Source organism: Gallinula chloropus (genome assembly GCF_964237585.1).
Source record: "Gallinula chloropus genome assembly, chromosome: 27".
NCBI lineage: Eukaryota > Metazoa > Chordata > Aves > Gruiformes > Rallidae > Gallinula > Gallinula chloropus.
Genome location: NC_140112.1, coordinates 5,929,764 through 5,944,092, shown reverse-complemented (window position 1 = coordinate 5,944,092; position 14,329 = coordinate 5,929,764). Strand labels below are relative to the sequence as shown.

General features: G+C 61.3%; 1 protein-coding gene across 1 annotated transcript; it reads left to right on the top strand.

Annotated features, from left to right (window-relative positions):
- The first annotated feature begins 5,194 nt into the window (after window positions 1–5,194).
- On the top strand, window positions 5,195–12,536 carry LOC311201457 (uncharacterized protein). Its single transcript, XM_084275844.1, has 15 exons — window positions 5,195–5,291; window positions 6,449–6,604; window positions 7,482–7,528; window positions 7,946–8,022; window positions 8,184–8,247; window positions 8,533–8,608; window positions 8,840–8,867; window positions 9,525–9,665; window positions 9,778–9,909; window positions 10,181–10,328; window positions 10,766–10,818; window positions 11,491–11,541; window positions 11,675–11,757; window positions 11,842–11,955; window positions 12,276–12,536. Exons 2-15 carry the CDS (start codon window positions 6,483–6,485, stop codon window positions 12,433–12,435), a joined length of 1,296 nt encoding a protein of 431 aa, XP_084131970.1. The 5' UTR covers window positions 5,195–5,291; window positions 6,449–6,482; the 3' UTR covers window positions 12,436–12,536.
- Window positions 12,537–14,329: the final 1,793 nt, after the last annotated feature.

Sequence of the window (14,329 nt, the reverse complement as noted above, 5' to 3'; positions counted from 1 at the left end):
TGAAGGATGTTTGGTGCACATCATCCTCTCCAGCCACCAGCTCAGCTGATTTCTGGGTGATGCAGCAGGGTTATTTATCTGGTCTGCTGGGGTTTGCACAGCTCAGGATGCAGGACAAGGGGGAGTTTAGATGAAGAACTGGTAAATTTGAATGTTCTTTAAATCTGCCTCTGGGTGTGTCACACTTCTGCTTTTCCATGGGGTGATAATGCCACTTCCCCCTGTGAGGTGTTGAGCGATAGGCTAATAAAAAGTGCTTCTGAGCCTGACTCTTCTCAAATTTCTCTCTTGCATCCTTGCAAACACCCACTGGAAACCTCATCTGGGCAGGGTCTGGTCAAGAGGGCTGGAAAGATGAGGGATGGGAGCGGGTGGACTCGGAGGGATGTTGTGCTGGAGCTTTCAGGGAGGCTTTGAAGCATCGTGTACTTCAGGCACTGTTTAGAAACTCATAAACATTTACATCTCCAAAGGGAGAGGAGGGATTAAACCACGTAGGTGTGATGTGTTATTACTTTGTGTTTGCTCATTAATGTTAAACCCAGCCAGAGGAATTAAACTCTCAAGGGGGGGGTAAGAGCATCGCTCGCCGCTTCAGAGCACGGGTTCCTTTCTAATAGGAACCTCTGGAGTTATTTTAGGTGACAGCAGCCTGATGAGGCTTCAAAGTCTACATTAGCTGGAGGAAAGAAACCTCCAGGGAGCCAAATTGTTGATGTATTTGCATACCAGTTAGTGGCTGAGTATATTGAAGCTATTGTAGGGCTGCCCAAAATGTGACATAAATAGAAGTTGTGCCCTGACCATCAAGGTCTGAGCCTGCTCGTGTGGCTTTATTAGGTAGCAGCCTGCTGTCCTTGTGGCTTCCCTGTGAAGCTTCTAGCAAGTGACCTTGGTGTCCTTGTCCCCGAGTGCTCTGGCTCCGTGAAGATGACCAAAGACAAATTCATCTCCAAAAAAACCACCTGGTTGGGAGTTTCCTGGTGTCTTCACTGAAGAACAACAACTGGAGGAACGTGTGTGCCATGGGGGAGTCCAGGCATCCCTCTAGACCAGGCTCAAAGGTTCTGGCCACGGGTTCAAGGTCTCCTGGCTGTGGTGTGCAGGGATGTTTGGTTTTCTAACTGCTTGCTGGTTTCTTTAGGGGATGGTCTCCCTTTGACAGGCTGTTCTTGGCTGCTACACACCGTATGCAGCTCACACTTCCAACTCAGCTGGAGATACTGGGAGTGTTGGTCCAGGCTACATGGTTTTCCCAAGGAACAGTAGCCAAGCAGGGATGGGCTTTGCAAACTGCAAGGGGGGTTCCCTGTTCTGCTGGGAAGTGTTACACCAGCTTGGGGAAAGAGACTTCTTAACTCTGTCTTTGCTCTTGGCTGTTCCATGGATTCCTCTGGGTCGTATGTGTGAGAACCATCAGTTCAGGAGAATTGGAAGCGAACCCTGGAGATGCTGGCCATGCTGGGGGGAAGATCACTTGTTTGTGGGGGGATGGGTAACACCCAGGCAGCAAACTTGGGCTCTTCTTGACTCTCTCAAGAACTTTAAAAACCCAGCCTGAACAGTGCAAGAGGTGGATGGGACATAAACCATCAGCAGAACCTTATCCAGGAGCAGCCTGGGTTTGTCCTTGTCCTGGTTCAGCAGCAGCGTTGGTGACCTGAGCTCTTGGAGCTTTCCCAGGCTGTGTATAGCAGGCACCGTATAGTGATCAGCCAGTCTGCTCCAGTATATCTGGCAGTGGTGGCTTCTTGCTTCCTCTTCTGGTGGTTGAGACTCTCCTTCTCCACAGTCAGGAGGGGATCGCCAGTTTGGGCTGAGAGGGGTTTTTTTTAAGGGAATTAATGTTACGTGATGGTGTGAGTTATCTGTCTGCTCAGCCAGCTGCCTGACAAGATGCTTTCCCTGGTCCTCAAGCAGCACCTTGGGGGGATGGCAGAGAACCAACCGCCTTCGAGCCGCAGAGGTGTGTGACTGCTGCATCCATGGATGCTAAATCCCCGTCAGAGCCACGCCGGAGCTGGACCACCTCAGTCCCTGCCCCATCCTGTTGGAAAAGGCTTAGAACTCAGCTGCTTTCCTAAAAATATCATGGATCCATCCAGTGATGAGCTGATGGAGTCACCCTGCTTCTCTGCAGAGGTAACGGCATTGACGACCCACACGTGATCCCCGATGGGGTTCTGCACCGAAAGCGGGTGGCAGTGACACCCAGGTGTGGGGCTCAGCGTCAGGACTTGTCTCTCTTTCATCTTGGAATTCTAAACTGAACCAGAGGAAGCAAAAATACCCTCTCCTTGCCTGTTTGGGGGGTAGGTTGGGGTTGTTTGGATGTTTTTTTCCCCCTAATAACCTTTTAATTGTAGAAGAATCATGTTCCCCTGGTAGCTGCCAGGTCCCTCTCAGCTGGGCAGACCAGGGCTGTGTGGAGAGGGATTTGCCAGAGGGTTTGGGGTGTTGCTTTTCTGCTTGTTCCAGGACTGGGACCCCTGCGTGGACCTAATAAATCGTGTTTGCCTCATCAGCAGTAGCTGCCAGCATTGTCTGAGCAGCTTTACTCCGAGGAGTGGATAATCCAGGTGACCAGGGACTCCGTGATCCGAGCTGCGGGTCCGGCCCTGGGAAGGTGCCATCGCCTTAGGCTGCTGCATCGCTGGAAGGAGACACGAGGGGCAAAGCCAGGGGTGTCCTGAGCGGGGTCCTGTTCGTCCCACGGAGCAGGTCTGTGCGTGGGGAGCTGGGCTGCTATGGCGTGTCTGAGGCCCTGTGATGGGAATCACAGGGCTCCCAGGATAAAATGAGGTTGAACTTACAATAACCCAACCCCCCAACCTTGGGTGCTCTCAGTAAACACCCAGGGAGGCTTTCTGAACCTGGCTGGTTTGCAAAGAGGTGGCATTGACTCTCACTGAGCCTGTCAGCAGACGGGGAGGGGAGGGAATAGCAGAGGTTTGGAGCACAGATGTTCTGTTCTGGTGGAGGGGGAAGTGATGTGCTGAGGCTGGTCCCTCCCACAGGGCAGCTTTTCTGCAGCCAGGACACTCAAGCAGAGGTTACAGAGCCCTGAGTCCCCCCTGCCCCATGCCAGGCTGCTGCTTTTGGGAGGAAGCAGGGGCTCTGTGGGGATGGGGCCAGCAGGACCAGGGTGTTGGCAGCGGGATGCTTTGCCATCCTCGTGTCCTCCATCCCCTGAGCTCCACCCTTGGGGGCAGCTGGTTTGGTACCCTCTGCCCTACATCATGATGTGAAGGTTCTTTTACTGCCACGTCCTGCTATGGCTGTGGGCTCTGGCTGGCTGGGAGGGACCTTGTGCTTGGCTAAGAACAGCACTTGGCAATGAAATATGCAGTTCAGACCCCCTGTGCTGAAGCAGACCCTGGTGTGCTGTGTGGAGGGTCCGTGAGGAGGGGAATGGCATCACAGTGCTTGCATGCTGAGCTCCATCCACTGAGTCTCAGCCCAAAGGGGCAGGGTCTTTCCCTCCCCCTGTCTCATCTCTTCTTTCTGAGATGAGCACCCAGAGGTGCACCCAGAGACAGGACTGGCAGCACCAGCCCAAACCTGACTTTGTGCCCAGAGAATTCAGCTGCATTTCATGCTGCCAGCCACCCAACGAGCTTTGTGAGCTGCTGGGAGAGTGCTGGGGTAAGGGGTGGGGTAAGGGCTGTGCTGCCAGGGGGTATCGCTGCTGTGCAGCCCCTGGGTGTGGGTACACGGGGGGGGGGGGGGTCCCACCTGCAGGATGCATCCTGCTGCCCCTGCAGCATCCTTTTGGGGTTTGAGCCAGGCAACCTCTGCTCACTTCAGGACAAGAGTCTCAGCAAATCTTTCCCTGGGAAGAAGCCTGGGCAGCCAGCCCTTGCTCCTGGGAACTCTTGGGAAGGGGCAGCAGCTTTAGGGGTCTTAAGGGATGGGGGAAGAGGAGATCCCAGGGGAGACACCTTAACCAAAGGCAGAAGGTGACAGTGCCAGGCAGCAGGTCCCACATCTTCCTAGTGTTGTCAGTGTGAACTTGGGATGTGCTAATCATCATTAATTGGTGTTAATCATGCTCGTGCTGCTAGGTGTGTGTGTTATGGGGAAGGCAGCATGGGGATCTTTGGTTAGCCTTCCCCTCAGCCAATTCATGGCCTCGCAGCAGCTCTGCTTTTGGGTGAGGTCCAAGCAGGAGCTGTTTGCCAGAAAACCCATCCCTGAAGCTTCAAGGACACTTGAAACGCTGACCCAGTGGGGACCATCGCTCGATGGCTGCTTTCAAAAGCCACATCCCACTGTGGTACAGCACAGCTCCTCCTGCAAAGCTGCAAACAGGCGCCCTCAGCCCTCCCTGGCTGTTCCCTGGCCCTGGGGCTGCATCCTGTGCTCCTGGCAGGTGAGAAGTGGCTTGCAGCCTGACCTCCTGGGGCTTACGAGATTTGCAGCCCCCAAGGACCTGCCTGGTTCCTCGTGGTACATCAGGGTCCTCAGGCCGGGGGTAAGGGGGTAACAGCATCTGCCAGCCTGCAGCCTGGCCCTTTGTCGTGCTGAGCATCCAGCCTGGCTGCGTGTAAGCTCATTAGGGGAAGAAAGCAGCTTTAGGGGATGTGATGGATTTGAGCAAAGGGCTGGGGCAGGGGCAGTGAGGGTGATGGGTGGGGGGAAAGTGTGGCTGCTGAGGTGGGGGGGATGGGGGTCCTGGGCAGAGCAGCTTCCCCATATCCTCAAACATGACACTTCCCATCCTGCTTTAGGTGTTGCCCAGCCCCCCCGAGAAGGTGTGGGTTGGGGGGGATCCCCGGTCTCCGTGGAGGTCCTGAGTGCCACCACCCTGCCCTGAGCCTGCTGCTGGGGGGAGATGCTGAGCCCCCGGTCTGCTCCCCGGGGCACAGGGGCAGCAGCTGCGCTCGCTCCCAGCTCCGGGTACCAGCTCTCCCCTCCCAAAACACGGGCCCGGGCCCCAGCCCCGGGCTGTGCAGCTGCGGTCACCCGGCCACCTGCACGAACCGCTCGGCCCGCCCCGGGCTGGGCACGGGGAGCTCCCAGCCGCTCCATGCATGTCCTTTAAAGGCCTGTTCGCATCCAGCTCTTCCCTGGCAGCTCCTGCTGCTGCAGATGCAGCCGCTCTCCCCTCGGGAGAGAATCCACCGCTGGCATCTCGCACCGCCTGGGGCCCCCGAGCCGCCGGCACCCAGCCCGGCCGCGCCCCCTGGACCCCCCTTTTTCCTGGGTCTGCCGGAGACCTGATGGCACCGGGTCTGAGCTGGGTGCCCCCGGCATCTCTGCCTTCAGCTGCTTGAGAGACCTTCGGGCAGGTAACGACCCGGGAGCGCCTGGCGGAAGCGCTGGGTCCGGCTTCCCCGGGGCGGGGGGGGGGGGGGAGGGGGGTTGTTTGTGCCACGTTGGAGCAGAGAAGCTGCTGTGTCTGTGTTTCCATCTGTGCAGCCGAGATGAGGAGAGGATGTGCCTAAGGGTGTCTGGGCTTCTATGAAAGGGGTCTGCTGTGGCTGGGATGGAGCGAGCTCTCTGCAGCTTTGCCCTTGGGAAAACTCGGATGCTCACTGGTGTGATGAGTTGGGCTGATCTCTGGTGCTGGGGCTCCCAGGCCCCTGGGCAGAAAGTCTTGGGGGTGATTCCCTGTGTGTGGGTATGAAACGGGTCTGTTTTGGCACCTCCATCAGGGCTGAGCAGAGTCTGGGAGATGGGTGATGGGGTCCCTGAGCTCACACAGGTGTGTGGGGCTTTGACCAGTCCCCTTAAACCTCTCCTGCATTTCATGTCCTAGCCAAAAAAAATTATTAAAAAAATCTCCTTTTGCCCCATATCTGTGTGTCTGTGGGCATGACCCCAGAGGATATGCATCCTTCAGGAGAGCCCCTGCTGCCCCCTGGGCTGGGAGAGGGGCTCTCTGGGCTCAGTGCTGGCTCTCTGAGATTTTTAAGTGTTGCAAAACAGCTCGAATGAGGTGTCCAAGCTCCCCTGGACTGGGGGAAATCTCTTCAGGTTTCTCTATTTCGGAGGCAGTGTGGCAGGGGAGGGATGCTCAGGGGCTCAGGCTGCCCACTTCCAGGGGCACAGCAGGCTGCTCCCTCTCTGCATGGGTGCTCTCACTGGCAAGTGGGTGCCAACTTACTTCTCTCTGTGGAGATGACCCACATCACAAACCCCACAAGCAAGGATCACCCCACGGGAGGGAAGCAGGTCGGTGAGTGGGGATAGTCCATCCTCAGCGCCACCCAGAAACGGGGCTTGTAATAAACTCCTGGTTCTCCTTGCTCCGTGCCCAGCTCAATCCCAGCAGCATCCTCCTGAATCCCAGCGGGCCCCTTCCCACCTCCTTTTCCCACAGCTCCATCCACGCTGAGCAGAGGAGCTGGGAGCTCCTGCTGGGTGAGAAAAATGCTTTAAAAATACCCCGTTTAGAGGCGTTTCTCCCATCTGCACGTGGGGAACACGGTGTGTCTCGTGATAGGTGTGCTGGGCCCGGAGCCTCCGCTGCCCTCGACATGAAGCCGCCCGCGAGGACCCCGCTGGCAGAGGGGGATGAGGAGGTGCAGGGGGTCTCACAGGGGCGCCGACGGCGGCAGCGGCAGAGGATGGGCCGCCGACCCAGCCCCTCGCCTGAGAGGTATGTGCACAAAGGGGTCACCCCCCACCAGCTCCTGGGGTGCTGGGAAGGATGGGACAAGGACAGCGATGCCAGGGGAGGGGGGATGCTGGCTGGAGCATCACCATCGCTTCAGCACAGCAGCCTCTTCTCCTGCAGTCGCTGCTCCTGGGGAACAACCCCCAGGCTTGCAGGGAGGAGAGGGAAAAGCCTCATGGGAGCCCTTTCCCAAGCCAGGAGTAAAATTTGGGGCTTCAAACCTTTTCCTGGCTGGATGCTGAGCTCCAGTGTGAGGCCAGGAGCAGCCCCGATGCCTCTACGCACAGCTGGCCTACCACTCCCTGCACACTTCAGCATCCCCAACCCCCAGCAAACAGGGATGCTGGAATTCCCAGCCCCTAGGATAGGGTTTTGGGCTGCTGAGGCCATCCTGGTGCAGTTTTTTGGGGGTGCAGGAGCAATGTGCCAAGGCCCTGTGGCAGTGATGTGAGACGGTACCCGGGCTGTGCCGCCAGCCCAGGTTTGTTGTGGTGCCTGGGAAGGGGTCAGCTCGCAGCGGGGGCCTCTTGGCAGCTGGGGGGGCATCACCACCAAATAGAAATAAATAAATAAATGAGCTAATAGATGTGCTAAGGAGAAGCAGAGCCGTGGGCTGGTGACTCACTGCTGGCTGGAAACAGCTCCAGCGGGCTCCTCGGCGGTGGCTCTGCGGAGGGGGCTGCTGCCAGGGAGAGCGCGGGGACAGGGACGGAGCCGGCTGCAGAGGATGCTTGGAAAGGACCCAGGCCCAGAGCAGCATCCACATGGCTGCTGTGGCGGCTGGGGGAGGGCGGAGGGGGTGGGATGCTGCCTCTGCTGCCGGAGTTTCTTTGGGGTTTATCCAGGCTTCTCTCCGCAGGGAGCAGCAGGCAGAGCTGGCCGGGCTCCCCGTGTCTCCGGATGAAGGTAAGGGCAGCCCAGGGTGGTGGTGGGGGAGAGGGGTGGTTTTTGTCACCCTCCAACCCCTGAGCAGCATCGCACAGATCCAGCGGGAGGGTGTCCCCTGGCCTGGCAGCACCTGTCTGCAGCCCCACACCTCTTCCAACCCAGGGACCCCAACCCTGTGCCCTGTGTCCCCTCTGCAAGGGGACCACCTGCTGCACCAGCCCCCCTGTCCTCCTCACCCTGCCCTGGCCCAGCCTGGCTGCAGCTCCCTTAACCCTGCAGTGGTATTTTGGGGGGCACCTGCCAGCCCTTGCGCCCTGGGAACCTGCAGGCTGCAGAAATGCCAGCAGTGGGGGTTTTTTAGGGGAGTGTCTCCCTCGAGGCAATGCCAGGCTGGGGATGCTGATACCCAGCTCTGGATGCCCTTTGTGTCCCCAGGGAGGATGAGCAGTCCCCAGAGACCCCCGGATGGGGTTTTGGCTGAGAGCGAGCAGACTGGGGAGCACGTTGGAGAGGTGAGAGGGAGCGCAACAGGTTGGGGGGGGATGGACCCTCCTTGACCTCTCGGGCTCAGTCAGACCCTCAGCCTCTCAGTGCTGCTCTTTTTGGGATGCCATCCAGTACAGGGAGGGAGGAGGGGAGGGAGTTTGCTCTGACAGCACCCTTGTGCCCCTAGGTGCCCAGCACGGACAGCCAGGAGCTGGCTGTGCGCAGCAGGGACAGCGATGGGACCGAGGAAGGTGGGTGAGTCCCCCTCCCATGCCCCAGCTGCATCTTCTTGGGGAGGGGGCTTGAAGTAGCTGGGGGTGAGCAGGGGAGCAGCGTGGCCTGATGGGGTTTGCTCCCTTGGGGGGGATGTGGGGAAGAAAGGACTGGATGGGGGGGAGACCTGAAGCCCCCCAATGCTGGGGGAAAGGTTTTGGGGTGGTACCGTGCCTCCTGGGGCAGGAGGGGAGAGGGAGGAGGAAGGGCCAAGCAAAAGCCATCACACATGGTCTCTCCTGTGCCTTACTGCATCCCTGCAGATGCTGACACCCTGGAGGAGCCGCTGCTGGGTTTCCCCAGTGAGCTCCCAGTGCTGGAGAGACTGGGATTGAACAGGTAAGCCCAGAAAACTCCCACATCCCTCTGGCATGGGGGGTTCCCAGGGCACCCCATCATCTGGGGACTGGGCTTTCCTCCTTTTCCATTGCCCGAGAGCCCTCTCTAGGCAAGGGGCACTCCTGTCCCCCCTTCTGCTGGTGGCTGGCACCCATGGGAGCGGACCAAGGGCATTTTTGGTGTGCAGCCCCTGCGGTGCCTCCACCCCTGACAGCACTTCTCTTTCTGCAGAGTGGCTTTGACAGAGCAGGACATTGAGGTGAGGGGCTGCCGGGGACCAGAGGTGGGCTGGGGAAGGGGGACAGAGGGACAGAGACACCTCACTGGCTCCCAGCCATGGGGCTGTGCCCGGCTCCTGGCCCGTCTCCAGGCACCGCAGTCCCCTGGCAGCCACTCACAGATCCCTTTCCCAGGGATGCTGCTGGCGTTGGGAGGCAGCTGCATTTCCCCAGCGAGCTGAGCCTGTGCTCTGCGCTCCCAGCAATCCCACAACGGGCTCTGTAGCTCACCCAGAGCACCCTGAGCTGTGGAGAGGGTGGATGCCTCACCAGGAAAACTCATTTCCCTGTGAGTGCCAGGGCTGAGTCAGGCTCCACTGTGAGTCGGGACCTGCAGCGAGATGCTGGTGTCTGCCCAGCGCCTGCTCCTGCCAGGAGGGTTTGGGGTTTCCACATGTTATCAGCATCCTGGGGGATGCGTCTTGGTCAGGCTGGTGTCTCATGGGACAGAGGGACAGCCCAGTGTGCAGCATCCCACTGGGTGCTGGGGCAAGTCAAGCGCTGGTTATCCTTAGCACAGGCAGCTCTGTGGCATGTGGAGTGGGAGGGTCGGTCTGTGTGCCTGGGGGACAGCAGCAGGGGGTCCTGATGTCTCCCCCTTCACCCTGTCCCCCATCTCTCACCCTCCCATGCTGCAGGCAGCCTTTGCCCACCTCGCCCTGGCCTTTCGCTGCGACATGTTCACCCTGCGGCAGCGGGTGCAGGTGGAGAAACGGGCGCGGGATGCGGCGGAGGAAAACATCCAGGAGGAGCTGGGGCAGTGCCGGGCTGCCCTGGAGGTGGGTGGGCACCATGGGGGGGGCTGGCATCTGCTGGGGGGGCATCCAGCCTCACAGGGGTTTGGACAACTTGAAGTCCTGCTTCCAGCAGCTCCATCCTCTTCCTCCACAGAGGCTGGGCCCATCCTGCTCTGATGTGGGCTGCAAGGAGATGCTGGAGCAGCTGCAGCGCAGCCTGACCGTGCTGGCAGCTGCTGTCCAGCGGGCAACCAGTGCTGCAGAGAAGCTGGGGGCTGTGCATCAGGTTTGGGCATCGCTCAGGGGGCCCCACAAGGGACGGGAGGGGAGGAGGGTGCTGTGCCTGGGCTTGCTGGGGTCTGTCCCCAATTCCTTGTGGTGCTGGTGTTGACCTCACGTTTGCAGGTACTGGGGTGCGAGGGACCTGCCTGCTCTTGGGGGGCATTTAGACACCGTGGGATGCAGTGAGGGGCTGGCAGGGACCTGGGTCCTTAGGGACCAGGATAATGGGGGGGGGGGGGGGTTGACAGCCCCCTCCCCAATCCTGCCTGCTGCAGGAAGCCCGGATGAGCCGAGCAGCAGAGGTGATGGTCCAGCACGTGGAGAACCTGAAGCGGCACCACCTGCGGGAGCACGCGGAGCTGGAGGAGATGAAGCGCCTGATCCAGCAGAACTCCCGCAACCGGCAGCTGGCAGAGACCCAGGGTGAGGTGGGCTCTGCCGTGGGGCCCACACCGGGTTGGTCCCAAATTCCCCCTTTGAGGGGGTCAGCCTGTTCCCTGTGCCCCAAAACTGGTGGCACGGGGCCTGGGGACTGGGGGTGGGTGACAGCTGGGCCCTGATGATGGGTGCAGGGGTAAGAGCAGCAGGTGCTGGTGGCCAGAGCCATGGTCCCAGCTGGGAATGCGGGGCAGGGGGGCAGGGGGCACATGAACAACGCTCAGTCCCTGGATGCCAAACCCCACACATGCCATCGCAGCATGTCAGCAGGGTCCCCCCACCGAGGTGACCCTGTGACTTGTGCCAAGTACGGAACATGGGGCTGGGGCAGCTCTTCATGGGAGGGGGGTCAACAGCCATCTGCAGAGGAGCCCCATGTGAATTTTTGGGCGTGATGGCAGGCTGCTTCTCTTTGTTCCTAGATGACACAGAGCCGCGGCTGAGGCCTCACCCCCTGATGCGAACCTTCCAGCAGGTAACTGGTCCCTGTTCAGTGGCCCCTGGAGCCACCGCCTCCCCGTGTGTCCTGCCACTGTTCCTCACCGGCTGTCCCCACGCACCTGCTAGTCCCTGGGCGATGCCACTCCTGCCAGCTGCTTGCTGCAGACCTTGTTCTGCTAGAAACACTGGGCATGGGGCAAAGTGTAGGGACGGCCTTGGAGGGCTGCAGAGCATCGGGGTGCCCGGTCTTTGGGAGCCAGGATGCCTGGGGTTGGGGAGCCAGAATGCCAGGGATTGGGCACTGCTTGTCCAGGAGATCTCAGGCAGGTCCCTCTGCATTGCAGGGTCATGGCACAAGAGCCCCAGGCTTGGCCGTTCTCTAGCACCAGCTCGAATTCGGCACTGATTTCCCTACAGCTCAAGAGGTAGGGGAGCACTCGGGGAGGGGGTTGGGCAGCCCCCCCAGCATGGCTTGCAGCAGTAAGGACAGGGGCAAACCCCTCTGCTTTGACCTTCCCCCATCTCACCTCAGCTCTCTGGCTTCTCCCCGTAGTGCCAGAGCCGGTGGGAGGCTGGCAGCGTCCCTCCTCCTCCTCTTCCTCCTCGGTGTCCCTTGCCTGCGCTGGGGAGGCGAAGGGGAGGGAAGGGGAGGGGGAGCACGGGGAGGCAGCCGGCGTGGTGCTCACCTCCAGCCCCTCCCTTGCAGGGGTCTGCGCGCCGCAGAGTCAGCATCGCCGTCATCCCCAAGCAGCTCTTGGTAAGGACGGGCCGGGGGGAGGGACAGACAGACAGACAGACAGACAGGAGCTGTGTGTCCAGCTGGCAGACCTGCACCCCCAGTGCTACTGGGGGGCTGGGTCCCCACTGATGCTCCCACCGTTGGTGCCCAGCCAGGTGCCAGCCCTGAGAGCCGAGCAGCCCCGACTGGCGAGCCAGAGAGGGAGGGGGCCCAGCACCTGCCCAGCACCCAGAGGTAACCATGCCAGGGGCTGGGGATGCCACGACACCAGCTGCCGCTGCCCCACGGGGCACAGCACCCCCTCCTCTCTCTCCCCAGGAGCGAGCTGGAGCCCCAGAGCCAGGGCAGTGATGTGACTGGAGAGACAGCAGCCGAGGTGGAGGGCAGAGGCTCCAGTACAGGGGCTGAGGAGCCGGAGCAGATTGGGCTGACGTGAGCAGTGCCCTCTGTGTGCCCAGCATCCCCCCCGCAGCTGCTGGACTCTCTGGTGGTCCCACCTGGGAAACGGGCTGGGGGTATGGGGATGGAGGGCACAGGTGTTGCTTGGCTGCCCCAGTTTCCCCCTGCCCTGCCTCAGTTTCCCCTACGTTTGGTGTCTCACCTGCACCCTCCCTCAGTTGTTTCATTTGGGTCTGCAAAAGGGCTGGTGAGGTTTGGGGTTGAGATAGACACCTTCCTCCTCTCTAGGGGATGGAGGTGGGATTTTCTCTCCTCCTCTGGCTGACGGGTGTCTGTGGTGCCCTTCTCCCCAGGTCCAAGGGCTCCCTGGTGGAGCTGTGGCGTCCCTGGCTCTTCCTCCCACACCACTACTGGGTTTTCTTCTGGCTGCTCCTCCTGAGCATCGGCTTCCTCCTCCTCATCCGCATCCTGGAGCTGCAGCGGCTGCAGCCTGCAGCATCCCCCAAGGCCTAGCTGCAGTGGGGGCAGCTGGAAGCCACCCACTGCCCCTCGTGGCTCTTTCCCCACACCATAAACCACCAAAAACCCCTAGAGAAATAAAACTGCAGGAAGAATGGGGGATTTGTAATGCTGGACCAGGGCTGAGGGGAGCATCCTGTGCTGGGGTCTGAGGTTTGGCTGGAGCCACAGCCCCACAGGGCCCAGGGAGCTGCAGTAGTCATCAGTGCTATGAGTTTGCCTGTTCTCTGGGCACATCTCAGGCTCATGTACTGGGGATGGAGACTGGGTGCCCAGGCTTCCAGGTTTGTGTTGGAGCCATGTCCCGGGGTGCTGGCCAGGCTCCCTCCACCACAGCCCATATCCCCATCCCTGTAATTAAGATCTAACGCTCGTTTGCTGCTGCCTGGGGACCGAGCTGGGTCTGGAAGAAGCCGCTCCATCCCCAGCCTTTCCCATGGCACCACAAAGAGCTCACAAACAGAGGGAGCTGTTCCCGGCCGCTCCGCTTTGACGCAGACGCCCAGTTTCCACGTCCGGCCCGGGGGTCCCGCGGTCCCAGAGCGCGGGTGGGCTTCCCTCTGCCCCCGCCCCCCCCCCCCCCAGCAGCTCGGCCGGCGGGTTCGGAAAGCGCTGGAGGAGGGACCCGCCGAGGGAGGTTTGGCATCGGGCTCCTCGAGAAGGGGCCCAGGGGCAGGAGGGATGGAGGTGCGGGCCTGGCTGGCTGCAGTGTCCGGTCGTGCCGCGGGTGACTCACTGGCCAACGCCACCCCCGCCCCGTGTCCCAGCTTGCCCCGTGCCCCTGAGTCACCGCCCCGAGCCCAGGTCAGCCCGGTGTGTCACCGACCCGCGAGCCCCTTTGCCGGGACATCCCGCCCGGCGTGTGGCAGTTGCCCAGCAGCACCCCGAGGACGCTGCCAGCCCAGGACCCGGAAAAGCATCTGCCCAGGAGCGACCTGCGGTGCCCCCGGCGGCTCCATCCTCACCCCAAGGTACCTTCACCCCCCCCCAGGGCACCTTCCCACCCAGGGCACCCAGCTGGAAACAGCACCCCCCATGTTTCCACGAGGGCGGTGGGGGGCTGGGACACTGGTGGGGGGCCAGAGGGGACACTGAGGGGGTGTCGTGTGTCCCCCCCGCCCGCCCCCAGCTCCCTCCTGGCCTCTGTTTCTTTGGGGTGTGTGGGGGGGTGCAGCAGCCGGAGCGCAAAGCGGAGCCGTTTGGTTTCATCCCCGGCTTCTTTTAGTTCGCTGTGCGAAAAGACTGCTTTCCCACCCCAAAATGAACCCAGCGCCCAGCCGGGGCTGTCTGTCCGTCCCCGCTCCGAGCTTCCGGCACCGTGTGGGGAGGGCAGGGCCCGGGTGCCACTGGTGGGGGGGGTGGGGATGGAGGGGGTCAGCCTCCGGCACTCCAAAAACCCGACAATGTTTACAACGGCACAAAGCCGGAGCACCCTGGGGCCGTCCCCATCACACCCCACCCCACCCCCGGCAGGAGACGGGGCTGCCCCGGCACCGCCTTCCAGCAGCCGGGACGCCTGGGTCCCCTCGGCCGTGGGGGAGGGGAGGGGAGGAGGAGGGGGGAGGGGAGGACCAGCCGGCAGCTGCTTGCGGAGCCGGAGTCCGTTTCCTGCTCGCCCTCGTCGGCTGCGAGCAGCTCCGGGTTCCTCCCCACCCCCAGGCTGTGCCTCAGTTTCCCTCTCCGAGAGGCTCTGGAGGTGAGTAGGGGACAGGGATGGGCAGAGCACCCCGGCGGGGGGGGGGTCACGGTACTGCTGTCCCCCCACCCCTCGTGTGCCCCCTCCCCTCCCAGCTCGGATGCGGAGAGGGGAGCATCCCCCGGCCGGTCCTTTCCACCCACCGAGAGCATCGCACCGGGCCCCGCTGTGGATGGGGGGGGCTCCCAAAAC

What these genes read in the sequence shown, in the direction of transcription:
- LOC311201457 (XM_084275844.1), top strand. Translation starts at nt 6,483, where the DNA reads ATGAAGCCGCCCGCGAGGACCCCGCTGGCAGAGGGGGATGAGGAGGTG. An exon ending in AGTGCCGGGCTGCCCTGGAG is followed by an intron (nt 9,666 to 9,777) that starts GTGGGTGGGCAC and finishes CTTCCTCCACAG; the next exon opens with AGGCTGGGCCCATCCTGCTC. An exon ending in AGCTGGGGGCTGTGCATCAG is followed by an intron (nt 9,910 to 10,180) that starts GTTTGGGCATCG and finishes TGCCTGCTGCAG; the next exon opens with GAAGCCCGGATGAGCCGAGC.